We start from the raw sequence: 27,596 nt of genomic DNA, 5'->3' as shown, positions 1-27,596 counted from the left end.
TGGTGTATGTGTAATACAGTCTCTGGAGATCTAGTGGTCTATGTGTAATACAATCCCTGGAGATCTAGTGGTGTTTGTGTAATACAGTCTCTGGAGATCTAGTGGTGTATGTGTAATACAGTCTCTGGAGATCTAGTGGTGTTTGTGTAATACAGTCTCTGGAGATCTAGTGGTGTATGTGTAATACAGTCTCTGGAGATCTAGTGGTGTATGTGTAATACAGTCTCTGGAGATCTAGTGGTCTATGGGTAATACAATCCCTGGAGATCTAGTGGTGTTTGTGTAATACAATCCCTGGAGATCTAGTGGTGTTTGTGTAATACAGTCCCTGGAGATCTAGTGGTGTTTGTGTAATACAGTCTCTGGAGATCTAGTGGTGTTTGTGTAATACAGTCCCTAGAGATCTAGTGGTGTTTGTGTAATACAGTCTCTGGAGATCTAGTGGTGTATGTGTAATACAGTCTCTGGAGATCTAGTGGTGTATGTGTAATACAGTCTCTGGAGATCTAGTGGTGTATGTGTAATACAGTCCCTGGAGATCTAGTGGTGTATGTGTAATACAATCCCTGGAGATCTAGTGGTGTTTGTGTAATATAGTCCCTGGAGATCTAGTGGTGTTTGTGTAATACAGTCTCTGGAGATCTAGTGGTGTATGTGTAATACAGTCTCTGGAGATCTAGTGGTGTGTGTGTAATACAGTCTCTGGAGATCTAGTGGTCTATGTGTAATACAATCCCTGGAGATCTAGTGGTGTTTGTGTAATACAGTCTCTGGAGATCTAGTGGTGTATGTGTAATACAGTCTCTGGAGATCTAGTGGTGTATGTGTAATACAGTCTCTGGAGATCTAGTGGTGTATGTGTAATACAGTCTCTGGAGATCTAGTGGTGTATGTGTAATACAGTCTCTGGAGATCTAGTGGTCTATGGGTAATACAATCCCTGGAGATCTAGTGGTGTTTGTGTAATACAGTCTCTGGAGATCTAGTGGTGTTTGTGTAATACAGTCCCTGGAGATCTAGTGGTGTTTGTGTAATACAGTCTCTGGAGATCTAGTGGTGTTTGTGTAATACAGTCCCTAGAGATCTAGTGGTGTTTGTGTAATACAGTCTCTGGAGATCTAGTGGTGTATGTGTAATACAGTCTCTGGAGATCTAGTGGTGTATGTGTAATACAGTCTCTGGAGATCTAGTGGTGTATGTGTAATACAGTCTCTGGAGATCTAGTGGTCTATGGGTAATACAATCCCTGGAGATCTAGTGGTGTTTGTGTAATACAATCCCTGGAGATCTAGTGGTGTTTGTGTAATACAGTCTCTGGAGATCTAGTGGTGTATGTGTAATACAGTCTCTGGAGATCTAGTGGTGTTTGTGTAATACAGTCCCTGGAGATCTAGTGGTGTTTGTGTAATACAGTCTCTGGAGATCTAGTGGTGTTTGTGTAATACAGTCCTTAGAGATCTAGTGGTGTTTGTGTAATACAGTCTCTGGAGATCTAGTGGTGTTTGTGTAATACAGTCTCTGGAGATCTAGTGGTGTATGTGTAATACAGTCCCTGGAGATCTAGTGGTGCATGTGTAATACAGTCCCTGGAGATCTAGTGGTGTTTGTGTAATACAGTCTCTGGAGATCTAGTGGTGTTTGTGTAATACAGTCTCTGGAGATCTAGTGGTGTTTGTGTAATACAGTCTCTGGAGATCTAGTGGTGTTTGTGTAATACAGTCCCTGGAGATCTAGTGGTCTATGGGTAATACAGTCTCTGGAGATCTAGTGGTGTTTGTGTAATACAGTCTCTGGAGATCTAGTGGTGTTTGTGTAATACAGTCCCTGGAGATCTAGTGGTGTATGTGTAATACAGTCCCTGGAGAACTAGTGGTGTTTGTGTAATACAGTCTCTGGAGATCTAGTGGTGTTTGTGTAATACAGTCCCTGGAGATCTAGTGGTGTATGTGTAATACAGTCTCTGGAGATCTAGTGGTGTTTGTGTAATACAGTCTCTGGAGATCTAGTGGTGTTTGTGTAATACAGTCCCTGGAGATCTAGTGGTGTTTGTGTAATACAGTCTCTGGAGATCTAGTGGTGTTTGTGTAATACAGTCCCTAGAGATCTAGTGGTGTTTGTGTAATACAGTCTCTGGAGATCTAGTGGTCTATGGGTAATAAAGTCTCTGGAGATCTAGTGGTGTTTGTGTAATACAGTCTCTGGAGATCTAGTGGTGTATGTGTAATACAGTCCCTGGAGATCTAGTGGTGTATGTGTAATACAGTCCCTGGAGAACTAGTGGTGTTTGTGTAATACAGTCTCTGGAGATCTAGTGGTGTTTGTGTAATACAGTCCCTGGAGATCTAGTGGTGTATGTGTAATACAGTATCTGGAGATCTAGTGGTGTTTGTGTAATACAGTCTCTGGAGATCTAGTGGTGTTTGTGTAATACAGTCCCTGGAGATCTAGTGGTGTTTGTGTAATACAGTCTCTGGAGATCTAGTGGTGTTTGTGTAATACAGTCCCTAGAGATCTAGTGGTGTTTGTGTAATACAGTCTCTGGAGATCTAGTGGTGTTTGTGTAATACAGTCTCTGGAGATCTAGTGGTGTTTGTGTAATACAGTCCCTGGAGATCTAGTGGTGTATGTGTAATACAGTCTCTGGAGATCTAGTGGTGTATGTGTAATACAGTCCCTGGAGATCTAGTGGTGCATGTGTAATACAGTCCCTGGAGATCTAGTGGTGTTTGTGTAATACAGTCTCTGGAGATCTAGTGGTGTTTGTGTAATACAGTCTCTGGAGATCTAGTGGTGTTTGTGTAATACAGTCCCTGGAGATCTAGTGGTGTATTTCTTATACAGTCTCCAGTTGTGTATTTCTAATTCAGTCCCTGGCGATCCAGAGACGTAATCTTACATCCACTTCCTCTGAAGTCCCTGTTGGTTCAAGGGAATCTTTTTTAGCCCAACCATTGGTTTTCCAGTGATAGATCCCTCACTTCACGATCGTTGGTCCTGCTGGTCCAGTGGTATAACCATTAGTTATCCACTGGTGTATTTTCTATATCCATCTATAATGATCCAGACAGGTAATTTTTGCCTGGTCCCTTCCCCTGGACGTGCTATTGCCTTCTGTTGTCACCCCCTTTATCTGCTGCTTTCTATGGACAGCTCTGTCTTTTTTACAATAAATCCTGCTCCATCTGTGCACGGAGGACGTGGCCATTACATGTGCCCTATTATTCCTAACATCAGATGGAAAAGCTTGGTGTCAGCTGTGATGTAACCGGCCGCTGACCCTGCGGGGGCTTGTGGGTCATTGTGCTGAACATAATCACTTTTCAAGAAAAGATTAGGGCGGTTTTATTTATGCCGGGAAGCGATGAAGCGACGGTTTACAGAGGATCTGCAGAGGCGCCGGGGTCACAGGGGGCAGACAGCTGCTGTACGGCCATGACGAGGGGGCGGCGGAGGGGTCTATAGGGTCCGGGGCCACCCCATGGCCTCACTCATCTGTTAGGGGCTTAGACCCTGCGTTCTGGCCCCACTCTGTGGCCCCATCAGGGATTACGGCCGATCCCCCCGCAAAACGGGATTCAGACGTATGCGCCAACGGGGCCACAGACTGTAATGGTGCCGGCAGAGGGAACGTGAGCTCTGACGTGCATCACTTTCGGGCGTGTGTATGCAGTGTGAAAGCAGCCTTACACTGCTGAGGTAAAACGAAAGCTGAGCTCTGATTGGTTGATGTGGTAAAATAGAGACAACACTGATTGGTTACCTTGGTAAAATGAAAACTGAGCTCTCGTTGGTTGTTCTGGTAAAATGAAAGCTAAGCTCTTATTGGTTGCTGTGATAAAATGAAAACTGAGCTCTAATTGCTTGTGCTGGTAAAATGAAAGCTAAGCTCCGATTGGTTGCTATGGTAAAATGAAAGCTGACCACTGGTTGCTGTGGTAAAATGAAATCTGAGTTCTAATTGGTTGCTGTGTTAAAATAAAGTTGAGCTCTGATTGGTTGCTGTGGTGAAATGTAGCTGAGCTCTGATTGGTTGCTGTGGTAAATGAATTTGAGCTCTGATTGGTTGCTGTGGTAAAATGAAGTTGAGCTCTGATTGGTTGCTGTGGTGAAATGTAGCTGAGCTCTGATTGGTTGCTGTGATAAAATGAAGCTGAGCTCTGATTGGTTGCTGTGATAAAATGAAGCTGAGCTTTGGTTGCCAATGAATAGGACTGGAGCACAATGTGAAAGCCACTTTGCATTGCTGAGGTAAAATGAAAGCTGAGCTCTGATTGGTTGCTGTGGTAAAATGAAGTTGAGCTCTGATTGGTTGCTGTGGCAAAATGAAGCCGAGCTCTGATTGGTTGCTGTGGTAAAATGAAGTTGAGCTCTGATTGGTTGCTGTGGTAAAATGAAGTTGAGCTCTGATTGGTTGCTGTGGTAAAATGAAGCTGAGCTCTGATTGGTTGCTGTGGTAAAATTAAGCTGAGCTCTGATTGGTTGCTGGGGTAAAATGGAAACTGAGCTCTGGTTGGTTACTTCCGTAAAATAGAAACTGAGCTCTCATTGGTTGTTCTGGTAAAATGAAAGCTAAGCTCTTACTGGTTTCAGTGATGGTAAAAAATGCCCCTTATAAATCCAGTTGTGTTGGATTAAGAATTGGGAGTTGGGTTTAGAGGGGTTTATAGGCCTTGTCATTGCCCATCAGCCCCTGGTGAAGCCAGTAAGTGGCGAAACGCCTCAGGTGATTAGGCACTTGATTGTTTGGTGACGTTATTTGGGTACTTGATAGTGGTATTACTTACCAGTGTATTATGGTATTATTCAGACTCCCTATTGCAGTATTATTAGGTGGGATAGTTCACCTTTCTGGATTTTTTTTTAAACACATGTATTGGTGATTAGTTAAAAAATATTTTTTTCAATTGGGTTTCATTAAAATATTTGCAGTGTTTGGCTTTTAGTTTCCCAGCAAATTCAACTTTGATGTGGTCATAAATCAGCTGATAGGAGATCAGGAAAAAGACAGATAAAAGAGTTACAAACTTTCTCATAAGACTGCCAGAAGGAGCTCACTGAGGGAATCTCAGTTAACTCATTCTGCAGGCAGCAATAGACAGTGCGACACAGAGGCTGTAGAAGACAAATGGTGCAAAATCTTTAATGAGACCCAATAGCAAAAATGATTTTGTCTTTTACCCCAAATACAGGCATTTAAGTAAAAATATAATTGACCCCCCAAAAGTGTACAACCCCTTTAATATAATTGGGTTATATTTGTGTACTTCATAGTAGTATTAATTAGGCCCTGTGTTGGTATAATTTGGTTGCATTATTGTGGTCCTTTTTGTGAACTGTATGGTAGAATTATTCAGAGGCTTTATAGTTTTAATATTTGGGCACCATATGGTGGTATTATTTGTGCACTTCATAGTGGTATTAATTAGGCCCTGTATTGTGCTTCTATACAGGCGCTGTGCTGGTATAATTTGGTTACATTATTGTGGTACTATTTGGGAACTGTATATTGGCATTCTTTATGAACTCTATGGACAGTGTACTGTAATGCTATTTCGGCTCTGTGGGGGGTTACATTATAGTTATATTACTTGGGAATATCATGTCCTTAAATATGTGCACTGTATTGTGGTATAATTAAGGGACTATACTGTGGTATTATTTTAGGACTGTATGGGAGGATAACAGCATATTTGTATGGTTGTATTTTTCAGATAGTGTATATTGATATTATTAATGGAGTTCGTAACGGTGTTAATTGCGCACTATACTATAATGCTATTAGGCACCGCAGTATTATCTGTTTGCATTACAGTGAGGGGGAAAGTATTTAGTGATTCAAACAGGTGCCAGTACTACAGGTAATGAGTGGAGGACAGAGGAGCCAGTACTACAGGTAATGAGTGGAGGACAGAGGAGCCAGTACTACAGGTAATGAGTGGAGGACAGAGGAGCCAGTACTACAGGTAATGAGTGGAGGACAGAGGAGCCAGTACTACAGGTAATGAGTGGAGGACAGAGGAGCCAGTACTACAGGTAATGAGTGGAGGACCGAGGAGACAGTACTACAGGTAATGAGTGGAGGACAGAGGAGCCAGTACTACAGGTAATGAGTGGAGGACAGAGGAGCCAGTACTACAGGTAATGAGTGGAGGACAGAGGAGCCAGTACTACAGGTAATGAGTGGAGGACAGAGGAGCCAGTACTACAGGTAATGAGTGGAGGACAGAGGAGCCAGTACTACAGGTAATGAGTGGAGGACAGAGGAGCCAGTACTACAGGTAATGAGTGGAGGACAGAGGAGCCAGTACTACAGGTAATGAGTGGAGGACAGAGGAGCCAGTACTACAGGTAATGAGTGGAGGACAGAGGAGCCAGTACTACAGGTAATGAGTGGAGGACAGAGGAGCCAGTACTACAGGTAATGAGTGGAGGACAGAGGAGCCAGTACTACAGGTAATGAGTAGAGGACAGAGGAGCCAGTACTACAGGTAATGAGTAGAGGACAGAGGAGCCAGTACTACAGGTAATGAGTGGAGGACAGAGGAGCCAGTACTACAGGTAATGAGTGGAGGACAGAGGAGCCAGTACTACAGGTAATGAGTGGAGGACAGAGGAGCCAGTACTACAGGTAATGAGTGGAGGACAGAGGAGCCAGTACTACAGGTAATGAGTGGAGGACAGAGGAGCCAGTACTACAGGTAATGAGTGGAGGACAGAGGAGCCAGTACTACAGGTAATGAGTGGAGGACAGAGGAGCCAGTACTACAGGCAATGAGTGGAGGACAGAGGAGCCAGTACTACAGGTAATGAGTGGAGGACAGAGGAGCCAGTACTACAGGTAATGAGTGGAGGACAGAGGAGCCAGTACTACAGGTAATGAGTGGAGGACAGAGGAGCCAGTACTACAGGTAATGAGTGGAGGACAGAGGAGCCAGTACTACAGGTAATGAGTAGAGGACAGAGGAGCCAGTACTACAGGTAATGAGTGGAGGACAGAGGAGCCAGTACTACAGGTAATGAGTGGAGGACAGAGGAGCCAGTACTACAGGTAATGAGTGGAGGACAGAGGAGCCAGTACTACAGGTAATGAGTAGAGGACAGAGGAGCCAGTACTACAGGTAATGAGTAGAGGACAGAGGAGCCAGTACTACAGGTAATGAGTGGAGGACAGAGGAGCCAGTACTACAGGTAATGAGTGGAGGACAGAGGAGCCAGTACTACAGGTAATGAGTGGAGGACAGAGGAGCCAGTACTACAGGTAATGAGTGGAGGACAGAGGAGCCAGTACTACAGGTAATGAGTGGAGGACAGAGGAGCCAGTATTACAGGTAATGAGTGGAGGACAGAGGAGCCAGTACTACAGGTAATGAGTGGAGGACAGAGGAGCCAGTACTACAGGTAATGAGTGGAGGACAGAGGAGCCAGTACTACAGGTAATGAGCGGAGGACAGAGGAGCCAGTACTACAGGTAATGAGCGGAGGACAGAGGAGCCAGTACTACAGGTAATGAGCGGAGGACAGAGGAGCCAGTACTACAGGTAATGAGCGGAGGACAGAGGAGCCAGTACTACAGGTAATGAGCGGAGGACAGAGGCGCCAGTACTACAGGTAATGAGTGGAGGACAGAGGAGCCAGTACTACAGGTAATGAGTGGAGGACAGAGGAGCCAGTACTACAGGTAATGAGTGGAGGACAGAGGAGCCAGTACTACAGGTAATGAGTGGAGGACAGAGGAGCCAGTACTACAGGTAATGAGTGGAGGACAGAGGAGCCAGTACTACAGGTAATGGGTGGAGGACAGAGGAGCCAGTACTACAGGTAATGAGTGGAGGACAGAGGAGCCAGTACTACAGGTAATGAGTGGAGGACAGAGGAGCCTCCTAAAGAAGAAGTTACAGGTCTGTGAGAGCCAGAAATGTTGCTTGTTTGTAATTGACCAAATACTTATTTTCCACCAAAATTTGAAAAAATTTCTTTCCGAATCAGAGAATGTGATTTTCAGGATTTGTTTTCTCATTTTGTCTCTCATAGTTGAGGTCGACCTATGATGTCAATTACAGGCCGACCTCATCTTGTTAAGTGGGAGAACTTGCACAATTGGTTGACTAAATACTTTTTTTCCCTACTGTACTGTATATTGGTATTATTTGGAGACTGTATGACGGTTTTAATTGTGGACTTTGTAACTGTATTACTTAAGCACTGTAGCAGTACGGTGCTATTATCTGGTGACTTTATGATGGTATTATTTATGTGTTCGATAATAGTATAATTCAGGGACTGCAGTTTGGTCTTATTTGGAACTATATGGGAAATATATTTAGGGACTGTATGATGGTACTGTTTGTGGACTCCGTAGCGGTAATATTTAAGCACTGTACTGTAGTGCTGTTTAGTCAGTCTGGTGGTATTATCGAGTGACTATATAATGGTATTATTTGTACACTCTATGTTGGTGTACTTTAGGGACTGTACAGTCGTCTTATTTTCGGGCTGTTCGAAGAATTATTTGTATTATTTGGGCGCTGTATGGTGGTAATCTTTGCAGACTCCATAGTGGTATTACTTAGGAACTATACTGTAATGCGGTGGTATTATTTGGTCAAAATATAGTGGTATTATTTAGTCACATTATAATGGTATTATTTGGTCACATTATAGTGGTATTATTCAGTGACAATATGATGGTTTTATTTGTACACTCTATGTTGGCTTAATTTAGGGACTGTACAGTGGTCTTATTTTCGGGCTGTGTCTGAGAATTATTTGGGCGCTATATAGTGGTATAATTTGCAGACTCCATAGTGGTATTACTTAGGAACTATACTGTAATGCAGTGGTATTATTTGGTTGCATTATAGTGGTGTTATTTGGTTGCATTATAGTGGTATTATTTGGTTGCATTATAGTGGTGTTATTTGGTCGCATTATAGTGGTGTTATTTGGTCGCATTATAGTGGTGTTATTTGGTCGCATTATAGTGGTATTATTTGGTCGCATTATAGTGGTGTTATTTGGTCGCATTATAGTGGTATTATTTGGTCGCATTATAGTGGTGTTATTTGGTCGCATTATAGTGGTGTTATTTGGTCGCATTATAGTGGTGTTATTTGGTCGCATTATAGTGGTGTTATTTGGTCGCATTATAGTGGTGTTATTTGGTCGCATTATAGTGGTATTATTTGGTCGCATTATAGTGGTGTTATTTGGTCGCATTATAGTGGTGTTATTTGGTCGCATTATAGTGGTGTTATTTGGTCGCATTATAGTGGTATTATTTGGTCGCATTATAGTGGTATTATTTGGTCGCATTATAGTGGTGTTATTTGGTCGCATTATAGTGGTGTTATTCGGTCGCATTATAGTGGTGTTATTCGGTCGCATTACAGTGGTGTTATTTGGTCGCATTACAGTGGTGTTATTTGGTCGCATTACAGTGGTATTATTTGGTCGCATTATAGTGGTATTATTTGGTCGCATTATAGTGGTGTTATTTGGTCGCATTACAGTGGTGTTATTTGGTCGCATTATAGTGGTGTTATTTGGTCGCATTATAGTGATATTATTTGGTCGCATTATAGTGGTATTATTTGGTTGCATTACAGTGGTATTATTTGGTCGCATTATAGTGGTGTTATTTGGTCGCATTATAGTGGTATTATTTGGTCGCATTATAGTGGTATTATTTGGTTGCATTACAGTGGTATTATTTGGTCGCATTATAGTGGTGTTATTTGGTCGCATTATAGTGGTGTTATTTGGTCGCTTTATAGTGGTATTATTTGGTCGCATTATAGTGGTGTTATTTGGTTGCATTATAGTGGTGTTATTTGGTCGCTTTATAGTGGTATTATTTGGTCGCATTATAGTGGTGTTATTTGGTCGCTTTATAGTGGTATTATTTGGTCGCATTATAGTGGTATTATTTGGTCGCATTATAGTGGTATTATTTGGTTGCATTACAGTGGTATTATTTGGTCGCTTTATAGTGGTATTATTTGGTTGCATTATAGTGGTGTTATTTGGTCGCTTTATAGTGGTATTATTTGGTCGCATTATAGTGGTATTATTTGGTTGCATTATAGTGGTATTATTTGGTCGCTTTATAGTGGTATTATTTGGTCGCATTATAGTGGTGTTATTTGGTCGCTTTATAGTGGTATTATTTGGTCGCATTATAGTGGTATTATTTGGTCGCATTATAGTGGTATTATTTGGTTGCATTACAGTGGTATTATTTGGTCGCATTATAGTGGTATTATTTGATGGTTTTATTTGTATCCACCATGTTGGTATAATTCGGAGACTGTATATTGGTCTTATTTTGGGGCTGTATCGGAGAATATTTTGGGCGCTGTTTGGTGTACGATCTCCCTTCAGATGTCGTCCTGGACAGATTCGAGCCCATGCCCCCAGTGTTGCCGGCCAGTGGTGTCAGCCCCGTACTGATATTTACTTCATGGCAGTTGTCATATAAGCCGCAACTTCAAGCTGACTTCACACAGAAAAGCCTGTGGCTGCACACTCAGCTAACTGGCATAGATTAGAGCAGACTTTGGTCTTCAGTGACCCATTTAGTGCCAAGGGGTGGTCGCTGAGGAACAGCTTTCACGCGATGAGCCCTCCCCTGCACATATGGGGCCGGTCACCCTCACGTTCCCCATTTGTCCGTGTTCATGTCCCCGGTCACATCACGCTGCAGTCCAGGAGGATGCCGTCCGTGTCCGTCTTCTGTAAAGGAGCCATGATGATCAGCAGGTGAGACGGACGCCGGTTCCTATAGACTCGGGTCAGCAGATGTTTGGGATTTATATGACAAAGCAGAGGTCACGCCGCGGTGGTCACATCGCCTCAGAATCCCCTACACAATGACTGTTATGCAACGATCCAGACTGGGAAGAGTTAAAAAGCCGACCTTCCAAAATTCCGGTAACATTTTTAACTCTTTCATTTCCAGATCTCGATCAGTTTGGAGTCAACGATGTTTTTTTTTGGTCATTTTTGAAGGTTTCGATATCGTGTACATGGGTAAGGGAGGTCAGTTTTGTGGCTTAGGATGCGCCGTAGCCGACACTTGATGAGAATCGATGGATCTTTGCTAATAAGATCGTATCAGAAACCATTCAGGACATTTATGGGACATTCTTTGGGACTTTTATATCCCAACCAATGAGACATACAAGCCAGTTTGGCCACTTCCCAGGTCGTTAGATTTGTATTTTCAATGGGATGAAGAGGGTGCCGGGTCTTATAGCCTGAGGAGAGGGTCTCTCTGGCCCAAAATGAGACCATTGGTGCTGACTAATTTCTTACTATATACAGTTTATATCATGACGAGATCCATGAATTGACTCCCGACACTGACAAATGGGCACTTGCTGATTGCCTGCACTGCCTTGGCCTCTAGGGGCACTGTTCTTTATTGTAATTTCTTAAGCAAAACAACAGATCAGGAGGTGATCATTTGTGATCAATCTATAAGCCTCATTCCACCATAGTGGACAGAGTTTCTCCCTAACGCTTGGTCTTCTCTTGGGTCTTCAGGTTCTTCCTTAGAACATTCATGACTTGTACTATTGTCCCCATTGCTTTCGATCCCCTTCTGGGCAGAATCCCCATCCACAATGAGCCGGGTCTTCCCAGAATAGCTCCACAAAGTAGAAAGATTAGCTTCGCTGATTCCCTATCGTTTCTGTGTTCGCAGGACATTAATGGGTCCTTACGGAATGGACCGAACTGTTTACTGCATGGAATTCAACGACTGCGTCAATGGACTAGGTGAGACCCTAAATCCTTCCCCCGTGCCAGTTGAATCGCTTTTTTTTTTTTTTGCAGAGAGGCACTGACATAACTATAGGGGGTGCAGAGGTGCCAGTACCAACTAAGGCCATAGCTTCCAACATTTACATTCTCATTGGCTGGACAGTTTTAAACCCCACCCCCGAGGAGCACAGATCCCACTTTCATGCAAGTTTGCAAGAGTTCTCCTCACTTTACCATAGATTTTGTGGGACAATCTTGCTAAAAATGCAAAATGGGATGATTTGACCAGCACCCTGATGTCAGAGGGGGACCCTTTTTGGTAGGTGGGGGACCCTTTTTTTTTCAAGTTTTGGATTTGGGTATGAAAAGGGGCATTTCTACTCTGCTTCCTGTGCTGCCATTTAAGAGGACTTCACTTTTACAAGTCAAAAACAATAGTTGGTAGCCCGGTAGAAGGTGTCAAAAAACCTATGTGCCACCTACAGGTCAGGAAATATGTCTGATCATCCTGAGCATCCTGGTTCATGAATATAGTGGAGTGTGTCTGTCGGACTGTATGCCACGCAGGGTCTGTAGGCCACTCAGCTCAGGTACAGACCACGATGGTGATGGAGATGGTGGTCCCAGGATCCCATGAGCTCGTCCGCTGCAGCCTGACACCATATGAATCCTAAAAGCCGCTGACGGATCACATTGCCCTTGAATTTTGGGCTTCTCCATATTATGGACAGGATTGGGGGCTTTCAGTTACCGTCGTATAAACCAATCACCCCTCACTGTAATCAGACGGGATTTAGCCTCTGGCGGTGACCTTTCCCTAAGAGGATTTGTAGGATTGTTTGGGGAAATATGAGACCATTACTTCAATTGAATCAGTGAGGGAAGAATAAAAATGGGATATAAAAATCTGAGAAGAGCGGCTATTATCACTAAACAGCTGAGGGGGAGGGGAGGATTGACCCCTTCATTCCCATGCACCTCGTGAGCCATTAATATCATGTTCCACCTCTCCATCTACGGTAGGTGATGTATGAAGGTGAATGAGATGATTGCACGGTATTCCTGGGTCCAGTTCCTAATACAGCAATTTGTGTTACAGGAATTAAGGTAATCGGAGGATTACGGGAATTCAGCAGAGAAGAATATGGAGTTTACGTGAAAAGAATCCTTCCTGGTGGAGTTGCTTATTCTGATGGTAGGATAAGGTTTTGACATATAGTTTGATGGGTCCTTCTCCTGATCTACCATTGTCTTCCACAAGCAGATCCAACTAAACTGACCTAAACTGGAGATCACCAGTCATTAGTGTCCTATACTGGTCATCACCAGTCATTAGTGTCCTATACTAATCATCACCAGTCAATAGTCTTCTAAACTGGTCATCACCAGTCAATAGTGTCCTATACTGGTCATCACCAGTCATTAGTGTCCTATACAGGTCATCACCATTCAACAGTGTCCTAAACTGGTCATTACCAGTCATTAATGTTCTATACTGGTCATCACCAGTCAATAGTGTCCTAAACTGGTCATTACTGTCATTAGTGTCCTAAACTGGTCATCACCAGTCATTTGTGTCCTATACTGGTCATCGCCAATCAATAGTGTCCTAAACTGGTCATTACCAGTCATTTGTGTCCTATACTGGTCATCGCCAGTAATTAGTGTCCTCTACTGGTCATCACCAGTCATTATTGTCCTCTGCTGGTCATCACCAGTCATTAATGTCCTCTACTGGTCATCACCATTCATTAGTGTCATATACTGCTCATCACCAGTCATTCTTTATCTAAGTTGCTCCTTAAAAAAAAGTCTATTTTCTCTTTTTCATCTGTCTTGGTTTTTTTGTTCGCCATTGTGAGCAAGGTTTTTGTAATCCAGATGTTTGTGGCCATTTCATTATTTCTGACTTTTGAAAAAGTCACATTTTTGCACAAACTTTCTCCAGTTTCCCCTAGGAGAGATTTTTGTACACAAGAAATGTTTTGCTTTTTTTTTCTCTTAGATATTTGTGTAAAATTTTTACAGATCATGCGACTTTTGGTCCCCCCCGTTCATCATATGCAGTTTTTTAAGTCATTTTTCTTTTTTGTCTTGTGGTATTTGTTACCATTTCTTTTTTTTGTGCCAAATTCTTAAAAATAGAGCATGTGGGCTCATGAATTTTGCACAAAATCCAAACTGTCTTTTATTGCTTTTTAGAGCAAAAAACTAGTGTGATTCATTAAATTATCACATGAAACGCTAACATTTGCGCAAAAAAATTTGGCATGCGAGAAAATAACTCTGGGGTTAACTGGAGGATATTTGCACAAAAAAATTAAACATCTGGCTGCAAACATCCGGGTTATGAAAACCACATCCAAAATGGTGAACATAAAAAAAAACAGAAGTACAAGTAGAAATCAGACTTTAAAATAAGCGCAGCTTAAAAGAAGAATTTGGCGCAAAAACTGCTTCAAAATACTAAAAACGAGACACAAAATAAGAGCTAATGCCATAAGGAATAAAGCCTAAAAAACCTTTTTTATCTAGCACAAAATTCACATACCCGTGTATGCCAGTTTGATTCATTTGATGAAAAAAATGGCAACAAATGCCACAAGATAAAAAAGAGAAAAATGACTTAAAAATGCAAAATATGTATCAGGCGCCTAGTACCTAAGTAACCCTCTACCACCAATGTTCTATAGAGGTCCCATTCAGCAACTCAGCCTCAAGTGTCCTGTACTGTTTCTTTCAATCCTCTTCACAGGCCCCGACGACCGACCTCAGCGCTGACGATCTGGCTAATTATTTCAAAGAAAAAATTGACCCTATCCGACAGGAAATTTTCTCCCAATCCCCAAACATTATGCATGCTCTCCCCCGCCCCATTGTATCTTGCTCACTCTCTGACTTCGAACCAGTCACGGAAGATGAAGTGACCAGGCTCCTTGCATCTTCTCGCCCTACCACCTGCACCTGTGACCCTATTCCCTCACATCTCCTTCAGTCCCTTTCTCCAGCTGTCACCACTCACCTAACTAAAATTTCCAACCTCTCCCTCTCATCTGGTATCTTTCCCTCTTCTTTTAAACACGCCAGCATTCATCCATTACTTAAAAAACATCCCTTGACCAGAACTGCACGGCCAACTACAGACCTGTTTCCAATCTTCCCTTTATCTCTAAACTCCTGGAACGCCTGGTCCATTCCCGTCTGGTCCATTCCCGTCTAATCCGCTATCTCAGACAACTCTCTTCTTGACCCTTTACAATCTGGTTTCCGCTCTTTACATTCTACTGAAACTGCCCTCACTAAAGTCTCTAATGATCTACTAACAGCTAAATCTAATGGTCCCTGCTGATTCTCCTGGATCTCTCGGCAGCATTCGGATCACCAGCTCCTCCTCACTATGCTCCGCTCTATAGGCCTCAAGGACACTGTTCTCTCCTGGTTCTCCTCCTATCTCTCTGACCGCTCCTTCTCTGTGTCTTTTGCCGGCTCCTCCTCCTCTCTCCTTCCCCTTATTGTCGGGGTTCCTCAAGGATCAGTCCTAGGCCCCCTTCTTTTCTTCTTATACACCGCTCCTATTGGACAAACAATCAGCAGATTCGGTTTTCAGTACCATCTCTATGCTGATGACACCCAATTATACACCTCTGCTCCGGACATCACCCCTGCATTATTACAAAAGACCAGTGATTGTCTTTCTGCTGTGTCTAACACTATGTCCTCCCTCTATCTAAAACTGAATCTGTCAAAAACTGAACTACTCGTATTTCCTCCCTCCACTAACCTTCCTGTGCCCGATATTGCCATTTCCGTTTGTGGCTCAACCATTACTCCCCAGCAACAAGCCCGCTGTCTTGGGGTCATACTTGATTCAGATCTTTCCTTCACTCCTCACATCAAATCACTCGCTCGTTCATGTCATCTACACCTCAAAAACATCTCAAGAATCAGGACTTTTCTCACCTTTGACTCGGCAAAAACTCTTACTGTCGCTCTTATTCATTCTCGTCTGGACTACTGCAACTCTCTACTTATCGGGCTCCCTCTTACTAAACTTTCCCCTCTCCAATCCGTCCTTAACGCAGCAGCCAGGATCATATTCCTCGCCAACCGCTACACCGATGCCTCTTCCCTGTGCCAGTCATTGCATTGGTTACCCATCCAATATAGAGTTCAATTTAAACTTATCACGCTTACCCACAAAGCGCTCCATGCTTCAGTACCCCCCTACATCTCCTCCCTTGTCTCAGTCTACCACCCTATACGTGCCCTCCATTCTGCCAGTGACTTAAAACTTAAATCCTCCATAATCCGAACTTCCCACTCCCGTCTCCAAGATTTCTCGCGTGCTGCGCCAATTCTATGGAATGCACTACCCAGGACAGTTCGATTAATTCCCAATACCCACAGTTTCAAGCGGACCCTAAAGACCCATTTCTTTAGACTGGCGTATCGCCTCAATACACTCTGTCCATCCCAGTTTTCCCTCATATTAAAATCTTCTTCAATTTCAGGTTCATACCAGCCATGCACTTAATAGCCTCGGTCAGGACTGTACACATACTGGCAGGCGACCAGTCCATGTATTATTATTTATCCTATTTAGTATATCAAGGCTGCATTATACAATATATGTACTTTTACCTTTTGTGTCTCCCCCATTTCCTCATAGACTGTAAGCTTGCGAGCAGGGCCCTCACTCCTTTTGATATGAGATATGCTTTTTCTGTATTGTCTGTATAAGTTCCCCCTAAAATTGTAAAGTGCTGCGGAATATGTTGGCGCTATAAAAATAAAATGTATTATTATTATTATTATTCATCCGCTGGTCCCCTACTGGTTCCCTCCCTCCATCACTTTTAGCCAGATGTCTGAAGATACCTTCAGACAAAAATGTCATCTACTAGTCCTTTCTATCACCTTCAGCCAAAAATGTCCTTTACTGGTCCCCTCCACCACTTTCAGCCAAAAATGTCCTCAATTGGTCTCTACCATCACCTTCAGCCAGGAATGTCTTATACTGGTCCCTTCCATGACCTTCAGCCAGAGATGTCTTTTACTGGTCCCTTCCATCACCTTCAGACAGATGTCCTCTATTGTCCTTTATTGGTCCCCTCCATTACCTTCAGACAAAAATGTCCTCTACTGGTCCCTTCCATCACCTTCAGCCAGATGTCCTCTATTGTCCTTTATTGGTCCCCTCCATTACCTTCAGCCAAAAATGTCCTTTACTGGTCCCCTCCACCACCTTCAGCCAGAAATGTCCTCTAATGGTCTCTTCCATCACCTTCAGCCAGGAATATCTTATACTGGTCTCTTCCATCACCTTCAGCCAGGAATGTCTTATACTGGTCCCTTCCATCACCTTCAGCCAGAAATGTCTTTTACTGGTCCCTTCCATCACCTTCAGACAGATGTCCTCTATTGTCCTTTATTGGTCCCCTCCATTACCTTCAGACAAAAATGTCCTCTACTGGTCCCTTCCATCACCTTCAGACAGATGTCCTCTATTGTCCTTTATTGGTCCCCTCCATTACCTTCAGCCAAAAATGTCCTTTACTCGTCCCTTCCATCACCTTCAGCCAAAAGTATTCTCTACTGGTTCCCTCCATAACCTTCCGCCAGATGTCTGAAGATACCTTCAGACAGAAATGTCCTCTATTGGTCCCTCCATTACCTTCAGACAGAAATATACTATACTGGTCCCTTCCATCACCTTTAGCCAAAAATGTCCTTTACTGGTCCCCTCCACCACCTTCAGTCAGAAATGTTCTCTAATGGTCTCTTCCATCACCTTCAGCCAGGAATATCTTATACTGGTCCATTCCATCTCCTTCAGCCATAAATGTCCTCTACTGCTTCCCTCCATAACCTTCAGCCAGAAATGTCCTCTACTGGTCCCCTCCATCACCTTCAGCCTGGAATGTCTTATACTGGTCCCTTCCATCACCTTCAGCCAGAAATGTTCTCTACTGGTCTCTTCCATCACCTTCAGCCAAAAGTATTCTCTACTGGTTCCCTCCATCACCTTCCGCCCGATGTCTTCAGATACCTTCAGACAGAAATGTCCTCTATTGGTCCCTCCATTACCTTCAGACAGAAATATTCTATACTGGTCCTTTCCATCACCTTTAGCCAAAAATGTCCTTTACTGGTCCCCTCCACCATCTTCAGTCAGAAATGTTCTCTAATGGTCTCTTCCATCACCTTCAGCCTGGAATATCTTATACTGGTCCATTCCATCTCTTTCAGCCAAAAATGTCCTCTACTGGTTCCCTCCATCACCTTTAGCCAGAAGTGTCTTATACTGGTCCCTTCCATCACCTTCAGCCAGAAATGTCCTCTTCTGGTCCTTTCCGTTACCTTCAGTCAGAAATATCTTCCACTGGTTCCCTCTATCACCTTCAGACAGAAATATTCTCTAGTGGTTCTGTCCATCACCTTCAGACAGAAATGTCCTCTACTGGTCCCCTCCATCACCTTCAGCCAGATGTCCTCTATTGGTCTCTTCCATTACCTTCAGCCAGAAGGTCTTTTACTGGTTTTCCTCCATCACTTTCAGGTAGAAGGTTCTTTACTGATCTTTACTGGTCCTTTCCACCACCTTCAGCTAGAAGTTTCCTCTACCGGTCTCCTCCATCACCTTCAGCCAGCAGCATCCTACCCTGACTTCTCTATCATCATACTGGATTTCACTATTGCTGCCTTCTTGCAATTTCCAAGACATCTCGCAAACCTTCATCCTTACTTTCAGCCAGCCACATATTGTGGTCCAGTCTTTATCTTGAATTCATGTTCCATATTTTTTGAGGTCTATAGAGCTGTATAGGATCTCTACACATCCACGATATCATCTCTTATTTCTAATTTTTGAAGGACGCCTACTTCCTGGAGATCAAATTCTGGAGGTGAATGGAGAAAGTCTGCTCGGAGTGTCAAACGACAGGTAACACCTGGTAAAAAGCCGCATGATTGCTAGTTGCCAGGGTTCTCTTAACAAGTTGTGAGACTAAGTTCTCATTGATTTTCCATAGAGCTGTGGACATTTTACGGATGGCGTCTGCTACCGGCTACATGCGACTCCTCATTGCTCGGGATGAAGAAGCCAGGTTTGGAAATCTTTATTTTTCTGATTGTCTAACCTTCCTGGATTATCAGGGTATTCTAGATGAGGTTACCCGATAGGATGACTGTTGTTTCCTTCAGAGGTTGAAGGTCTATAGACTGTTAACGATCAGGTGATTGTTGTTCTTCTGGACCATGGTCTTCTTCTGCGGAATCACATACCTTGACCACATAATATATAGCTGGGTGGAGAGGAATCAACTCACGGGTCTGGCTAATTACAGAGAAGATGGTGGGGTCCCAATTAGAGGCTTCCATGACCTAGCTTGTCTTCATGAGACCACCTTTTTAACTTTGAAGGCATCATCATGTGAGGGCCTGAGTTTAGTTCCTCAATTCCTTGAGAGAGGAGAGGTAGCACAGCCGGAAGCGTCTCTTCTGGGGTCACAGTATCATGGATTTTCAGACTTACCACAAGACGTCCGTCTAATACTTTCCATCTTGTGAGCTGTATCCTAATTTAGTTTACCATCTGCACAACCTGGCATCTGTTCACGAGCGCCAACGACATGGCATCACATGTTCTCTATTACCATCTGAAGGCACAATCTCTGACCCTCACACATACCGATACACCGATGATCCCTCTAAGAGAACTGTGATTTAGAATTAACATATTTTTATTTTTTTCTCTCTCATAATGCATCATGTACAATTACTATTTTCTAAAACTTTTCCAAATTAGGCAGAAATAGAAAAATAGGAGGGAATTGGAGACCTGCTTTCTAAATTGTGGCCAAGTAGGCCCCGTTATCTCAAACCAGCATTTACATTGACTGGAGACTTAATAAACTTTTTAGAAAAATTCTAGGGAAAAAAAAAATCATCTTTTGTATCCAAACAATATATCCTGTAAAAAGCAAAGAGATGAAAAGGAAAGAGGTCGAATCGGTCATTATCTACAGGGTGTAATATGGGATCAACTCGAAAAGTCATTATCCTAGAGGCAGCCAGACCCCCTGGGGTATAATCCGCTCTGCCCACGTCATTCTGCTGACAGATGTACTGTAATAGAAATACAACTGCTGCCATCCCTTCTCAGAAGTAAAAGAGCGCAGTAATGGAGGCCCCGATATCTATATGATGAAGTCAGCCATATACAGGCTTACCCAAACAGTGCAGTATTATAGTAGTTATATTCTTGTACATAGGAGCAGTATTATAGTAGTTATATTCTTGTACATAGGGGGCAGTATTATAGTAGTTATATTCTTGTACATAGGAGCAGTATTATAGTAGTTATATTCCTGTACATAGCGGCAGTATTATAGTAGTTATATTCTTGTACATAGGAGCAGTATTATAGTAGTTATATTCTTGTAAATAGGGGGCAGTATTATAGTAGTTATATTCTTGTACATAGGAGCAGTATTATAGTAGTTATATTCTTGTACATAGGGGGCAGTATTATAGTAGTTATATTCTTGTACATAGGAGCAGTATTATAGTAGTTATATTCTTGTACACAGGGGCAGTATTATAGTAGTTATATTCATGTACATAGGGGCAGTATTATAGTAGATATATTATTGTACATAGGATGCAGTATTATAGTAGTTATATTCTTGTACATAGGAGGCAGTATTATAGTAATATTCTTGTACATAGGTGCAGTATTATAGTAATATTCTTGTACATAGGGAGCAGTATTATAGTAGTTATATTCTTGTACACAGGAGCAGTATTATAGTAGATATATTATTGTACATAGGAGGCAGTATTATAGTAGTTATATTCTTGTACATAGGGGGCAGTATTATAGTAGTTATATTCTTGTACATAGGAGCAGTATTATAGTAGTTATATTCTTGTACATAAGAGCAGTATTATAGTAGTTATATTCTTGTACATAGGGGGCAGTATTATAGTAGTTATATTATTGTACATAGGAGCAGTATTATAGTAGTTATATTCTTGTACATAGGGGGCAGTATTATAGTAGTTATATTCTTGTACATAGGAGCAGTATTATAGTAGTTATATTCTTGTACATAGGGGCAGTATTATAGTAGTTATATTCTTGTACATAGGGGGCAGTATTATAGTAGTTATATTATTGTACATAGGGGCAGTATTATAGTAGTTATATTCTTGTACATAGGAGCAGTATTATAGTAGTTATATTCTTGTACATAGGAGCAGTATTATAGTAGTTATATTCTTGTACATAGGAGCAGTATTATAGTAGTTATATTCTTGTACATAGGGGCAGTATTATAGTAGTTATATACTTGTACATAGGAGGCTGTATTATAGTAGTTATATTCTTGTACATAGGAGCAGTATTATAGTAGTTATATTCTTGTACATAGGAGCAGTATTATAGTAGTTATATTCTTGTACATAGGGGCAGTAGTATAGTAGTTATATTCTTGTACATAGGGAGCAGTATTATAGTAGTTATATTCTTGTTCATATGGGCAGTATTATAGTAGTTATATTCTTGTTCATAGGGGCAGTATTATAGTAGTTATATTCTTATACATAGGATCAGTATTATAGTAGTTATATTCTTGTACATAGGAGCAGTATTATAGTAGTTATATTCTTGTACATAGGAGCAGTATTATAGTAGTTATATTCTGGTACATAGGGGCAGTATTATAGTAGTTATATTCTTGTACATAGGGGCAGTATTATAGTAGTTATATTCTTGTACATAGGCGCAGTATTATAGTAGTTATATTCTTGTACATAGGAGCAGTATTATAGTAGTTATATTCTTGTACATAGGGGCAGTATTATAGTAGTTATATTCTTGTACATAGGGGCAGTATTATAGTAGTTATATTCTTGTACATAGGGAGCAGTATTATAGTAGTTATATTCTTGTTCATAGGGGCAGTATTATAGTAGTTATATTCTTGTTCATAGGGGCAGTATTATAGTAGTTATATTCTTATACATAGGATCAGTATTATAGTAGTTATATTCTTGTACATAGGAGCAGTATTATAGTAGTTATATTCTTGTACATAGGGGGCAGTATTATAGTAGTTATATTCTTGTTCATAGGGGCAGTATTATAGTAGTTATATTCTTGTTCATAGGGGCAGTATTATAGTATTTATATTCTTATACATAGGATCAGTATTATAGTAGTTATATTCTTGTACATAGGAGCAGTATTATAGTAGTTATATTCCTGTACATAGCGGCATTATTATAGTAGTTATATTCTTGTACATAGGAGCAGTATTATAGTAGTTATATTCTTGTACATAAGAGCAGTATTATAGTAGTTATATTCTTGTACATAGGGGGCAGTATTATAGTAGTTATATTCTTGTGCATAGGAGCAGTATTATAGTAGTTATATTCTTGTACATAGGGGGCAGTATTATAGTAGTTATATTCTTGTACATAGGGGCAGTATTATAGTAGTTATATTCATGTACATATGGGGCAGTATTATAGTAGTTATATTCTTGTACATAGGAGCAGTATTATAGTAGTTATATTCTTGTACATAGGGGGCAGTATTATAGTAGTTATATTCTTGTACATAGGAGCAGTATTATAGTAGTTATATTCATGTACATAGAGGCAGTATTATAGTAGATATATTATTGTACATAGGAGGCAGTATTATAGTAGTTATATTCTTGTACATAGGAGGCAGTATTATAGTAATATTCTTGTACATAGGTGCAGTATTATAGTAATATTCTTGTACATAGGGAGCAGTATTATAGTAGTTATATTCTTGTACACAGGAGCAGTATTATAGTAGATATATTATTGTACATGGGAGGCAGTATTATAGTAGTTATATTCTTGTACATAGGGGGCAGTATTATAGTAGTTATATTCTTGTACATAGGAGCAGTATTATAGTAGTTATATTCTTGTACATAGGGGCAGTATTATTGTAGTTATATTCTTGTACATAGGGGGCAGTATTATAGTAGTTATATTCTTGTACATAGGAGCAGTATTATAGTAGTTATATTCTTGTACATAGGGGCAGTATTATAGTAGTTATATTCTTGTACATAGGGGGCAGTATTATAGTAGTTATATTATTGTACATAGGGGCAGTATTATAGTAGTTATATTCTTGTACATAGGAGCAGTATTATAGTAGTTATATTCTTGTACATAGGAGCAGTATTATAGTAGTTATATTCTTGTACATAGGAGCAGTATTATAGTAGTTATATTCTTGTACATAGGGGCAGTATTATAGTAGTTATATACTTGTACATAGGAGGCTGTATTATAGTAGTTATTTTCTTGTACATAGGAGCAGTATTATAGTAGTTATATTCTTGTACATAGGGGCAGTATTATAGTAGTTATATTCTTGTACATAGGGGCAGTAGTATAGTAGTTATATTCTTGTACATAGGGAGCAGTATTATAGTAGTTATATTCTTGTTCATAGGGGCAGTATTATAGTAGTTATATTCTTATACATAGGATCAGTATTATAGTAGTTATATTCTTATACATAGGATCAGTATTATAGTAGTTATATTCTTGTACATAGGAGCAGTATTATAGTAGTTATATTCTTGTACATAGGAGCAGTATTATAGTAGTTATATTCTTGTACATAGGGGCAGTATTATAGTAGTTATATTCTTGTACATAGGGGCAGTATTATAGTAGTTATATTCTTGTACATAGGGAGCAGTATTATAGTAGTTATATTCTTGTTCATAGGGGCAGTATTATAGTAGTTATATTCTTGTTCATAGGGGCAGTATTATAGTAGTTATATTCTTATACATAGGATCAGTATTATAGTAGTTATATTCTTGTACATAGGAGCAGTATTATAGTAGTTATATTCTTGTACATAGGGGGCAGTATTATAGTAGTTATATTCTTGTTCATAGGGGCAGTATTATAGTAGTTATATTCTTGTTCATAGGGGCAGTATTATAGTAGTTATATTCTTATACATAGGATCAGTATTATAGTAGTTATATTCTTGTACATAGGAGCAGTATTATAGTAGTTATATTCTTGTACATAGGAGCAGTATTATAGTAGTTATATTCTTGTACATAGGGGCAGTATTATAGTAGTTATATTCTTGTACATAGGGAGCAGTATTATAGTAGTTATATTCTTGTTCATAGGGGCAGTATTATAGTAGTTATATTCTTATACATAGGATCAGTATTATAGTAGTTATATTCTTGTACATAGGAGCAGTATTATAGTTGTTATATTCTTGTACATAGGGGGCAGTATTATAGTAGTTATATTCTTGTACATAGGGGCAGTATTATAGTAGTTATAGTCTTGTACATAGGAGCTGTATTATAGTAGATATATTCTTGTACATAGGAGCAGTATTATAGTAGTTATATTCTTGTACATAGGGGGCAGTATTATAGTAGTTATATTCTTGTACATAGGGTGGTATTATAGTAGTTATATTCCAGTATATAGGAGCAGTATAATAGTAGTTATATTCTTGTACATAGGGAGCAGTATTATAGTAGTTATATTCTTGTTCATAGGGGCAGTATTATAGTAGTTATATTCTTGTTCATAGGGGCAGTATTATAGTAGTTATATTCTTATACATAGGATCAGTATTATAGTAGTTATATTCTTGTACATAGGAGCAGTATTATAGTAGTTATATTCTTGTACATAGGGGCAGTATTATAGTAGTTATATTCTTGTACATAGGGGCAGTATTATAGTAGTTATATTCTTGTACATAGGGAGCAGTATTATAGTAGTTATATTCTTGTACATAGGGAGCAGTATTATAGTAGTTATATTCTTGTTCATAGGGGCAGTATTATAGTAGTTATATTCTTGTTCATAGGGGCAGTATTATAGTAGTTATATTCTTATACATAGGATCAGTATTATAGTAGATATATTCTTGTACATAGGGGGCAGTATTATAGTAGTTATATTCTTGTACATAAGGGCAGTATTATAGTAGTTATATTCTTGTACATAGGGGCAGTATTATAGTAGTTATAGTCTTGTACATAGGAGCTGTATTATAGTAGATATATTCTTGTACATAGGAGCAGTATTATAGTAGTTATATTCTTGTACATAGGGGGCAGTATTATAGTAGTTATATTCTTGTACATAGGGTGGTATTATAGTAGTTATATTCTTGTACATAGGGAGCAGTATTATAGTAGTTATATTCTTGTCCATAGGAGCAGTATTATAGTAGTTATATTCTTGTACATAGGGGCAGTATTATAGTAGTTATATTCTTGTACATAGGAGCAGTATTATAGTAGTTATATTCTTGTATATAGGGGCAGTATTCTAGTAGTTATATTCTTGTACATAGAGGCAGTATTATAGTAGATATATTATTGTACATAGGAGGCAGTATTATAGTAGTTATATTCTTGTACATAGGTGCAGTATTATAGTAATATTCTTGTACATAGGGAGCAGTATTATAGTAGTTATATTCTTGTACACAGGAGCAGTATTATAGTAGATATATTATTGTACATAGGAGGCAGTATTATAGTAGTTATATTCTTGTACATAGGGGGCAGTATTATAGTAGTTATATTCTTGTACATAGGAGCAGTATTATAGTAGTTATATTCTTGTACATAAGAGCAGTATTATAGTAGTTATATTCTTGTACATAGGGGGCAGTATTATAGTAGTTATATTATTGTACATAGGAGCAGTATTATAGTAGTTATATTCTTGTACATAGGAGCAGTATTATAGTAGTTATATTCTTGTACATAGGGGCAGTATTATAGTAGTTATATTCTTGTACATAGGGGGCAGTATTATAGTAGTTATATTATTGTACATAGGGGCAGTATTATAGTAGTTATATTCTTGTACATAGGAGCAGTATTATAGTAGTTATATTCTTGTACATAGGAGCAGTATTATAGTAGTTATATTCTTGTACATAGGGGCAGTATTATAGTAGTTCTATACTTGTACATAGGAGGCTGTATTATAGTAGTTATATTCTTGTACATAGGAGCAGTATTATAGTAGTTATATTCTTGTACATAGGGGCAGTAGTATAGTAGTTATATTCTTGTACATAGGGAGCAGTATTATAGTAGTTATATTCTTGTTCATAGGGGCAGTATTATAGTAGTTATATTCTTGTTCATAGGGGCAGTATTATAGTAGCTATATTCTTATACATAGGATCAGTATTATAGTAGTTATATTCTTGTACATAGGAGCAGTATTATAGTAGTTATATTCTTGTACATAGGGGCAGTATTATAGTAGTTATATTCTTGTACATAGGGAGCAGTATTATAGTAGTTATATTCTTGTTCATAGGGGCAGTATTATAGTAGTTATATTCTTGTTCATAGGGGCAGTATTATAGTAGTTATATTCTTATACATAGGATCAGTATTATAGTAGTTATATTCTTGTACATAGGAGCAGTATTATAGTAGTTATATTCTTGTACATAGGGGGCAGTATTATAGTAGTTATATTCTTGTACATAGGGGGCAGTATTATAGTAGTTATATTCTTGTACATAGGGGCAGTATTATAGTAGTTATAGTCTTGTACATAGGAGCTGTATTATAGTAGATATATTCTTGTACATAGGAGCAGTATTATAGTAGTTATATTCTTGTACATAGGGGGCAGTATTATAGTAGTTATATTCTTGTACATAGGGTGATATTATAGTAGTTATATTCTTGTACATAGGGAGCAGTATTATAGTAGTTATATTCTTGTCCATAGGAGCAGTATTATAGTAGTTATATTCTTGTACATAGGGGCAGTATTATAGTAGTTATATTCTTGTACATAGGAGCAGTATTATAGTAGTTATATTCTTGTATATAGGGGGCAGTATTATAGTAGTTATATTCTTGCACATAGGGGCAGTATTATAGTAGTTATATTCTTGTATATAGCCGGCAGTATTATAGTAGTTATATTCTTGTACATAGGGGCAGTATTATAGTAGTTATATTCTTGTACATAGGAGCAGTATTATAGTAGTTATATTCTTGTATATAGGGGCAGTATTCTAGTAGTTATATTCTTGTATATAGGGGCAGTATTATAGTAGTTATATTCTTGTATATAGGGGCAGTATTATAGTAGTTATATTCATGTACATAGCAGCAGTATTATAGTAGTTATATTCTTGTACATAGAGGGCAGTATTATAGTACTTATTTTCTTGTACATAGATGGCAGTGTTATAGTAGTTATATTCTTGTCCACATGGGGGGCAGTATTATAGTAGTTATATTCTTGTACATCGGACCAGTATTATAGTAGTTATATTCTTGTACATAGGGGCAGTATTATAGTAGTTATATTCTTGTCCATAGGGGGCAGTATTATAGTAGATATATTCTTGTACATAGGGGGCAGTATTATAGTAGTTATATTCTTGCATATAGGGGCAGTATTATAGTAGTTATATTCTTGTACATAGGGGCAGTATTATAGTAGTTATATTCTTGTATAAAGGGGCAGTATTATAGTACTTATATTCTTATACATAGGGGCAGTATTATAGTAGTTATATTCTTGTACATAGGGGCAGTATTATAGTAGTTATATTCTTGTATATAGGGGGCAGTATTATAGTAGTTATATTCTTGTATATAGGGGGCAGTATTATAGTAGTTATATTCTTGTACATAGGGGCAGTATTATAGTAGTTATATTCTTGTATATAGGGGGCAGTATTATCGTAGTTATATTCTTGTACATAGGAGGCAGCATTATAGTAGTTATAT

General features: G+C 39.6%; 1 protein-coding gene across 5 annotated transcripts in view; it reads left to right on the top strand.

Moving 5' to 3' along the window:
- The window catches only part of LOC141161208 (syntaxin-binding protein 4-like), a 154,390-nt gene that overhangs the window by 67,834 nt on the left and 58,960 nt on the right, over positions 1-27,596 (top strand). For 4 of the 5 annotated variants that reach the window (XM_073645987.1, XM_073645989.1, XM_073645990.1 and 1 more), the window contains exons 2-5: positions 11,705-11,778; positions 12,863-12,958; positions 18,637-18,706; positions 18,795-18,869. In XM_073645987.1, coding sequence (XP_073502088.1) covers positions 11,705-11,778; positions 12,863-12,958; positions 18,637-18,706; positions 18,795-18,869 — 315 coding nt within the window. Of the gene's footprint in view, positions 1-10,544; positions 10,759-11,704; positions 11,779-12,862; positions 12,959-18,636; positions 18,707-18,794; positions 18,870-27,596 lie in introns of those variants that run through there. The other variant, XM_073645985.1, reaches the window with a different exon arrangement.

This window comes from Phyllobates terribilis, unplaced genomic scaffold, assembly GCF_046119375.1.
Source record: "Phyllobates terribilis strain yellow unplaced genomic scaffold, ASM4611937v1 Scaffold_9__5_contigs__length_417890890, whole genome shotgun sequence".
NCBI lineage: Eukaryota > Metazoa > Chordata > Amphibia > Anura > Dendrobatidae > Phyllobates > Phyllobates terribilis.
Note: the sequence above shows the minus strand (reverse complement) of the source record. Positions and strands in the feature narration are given on the sequence as shown.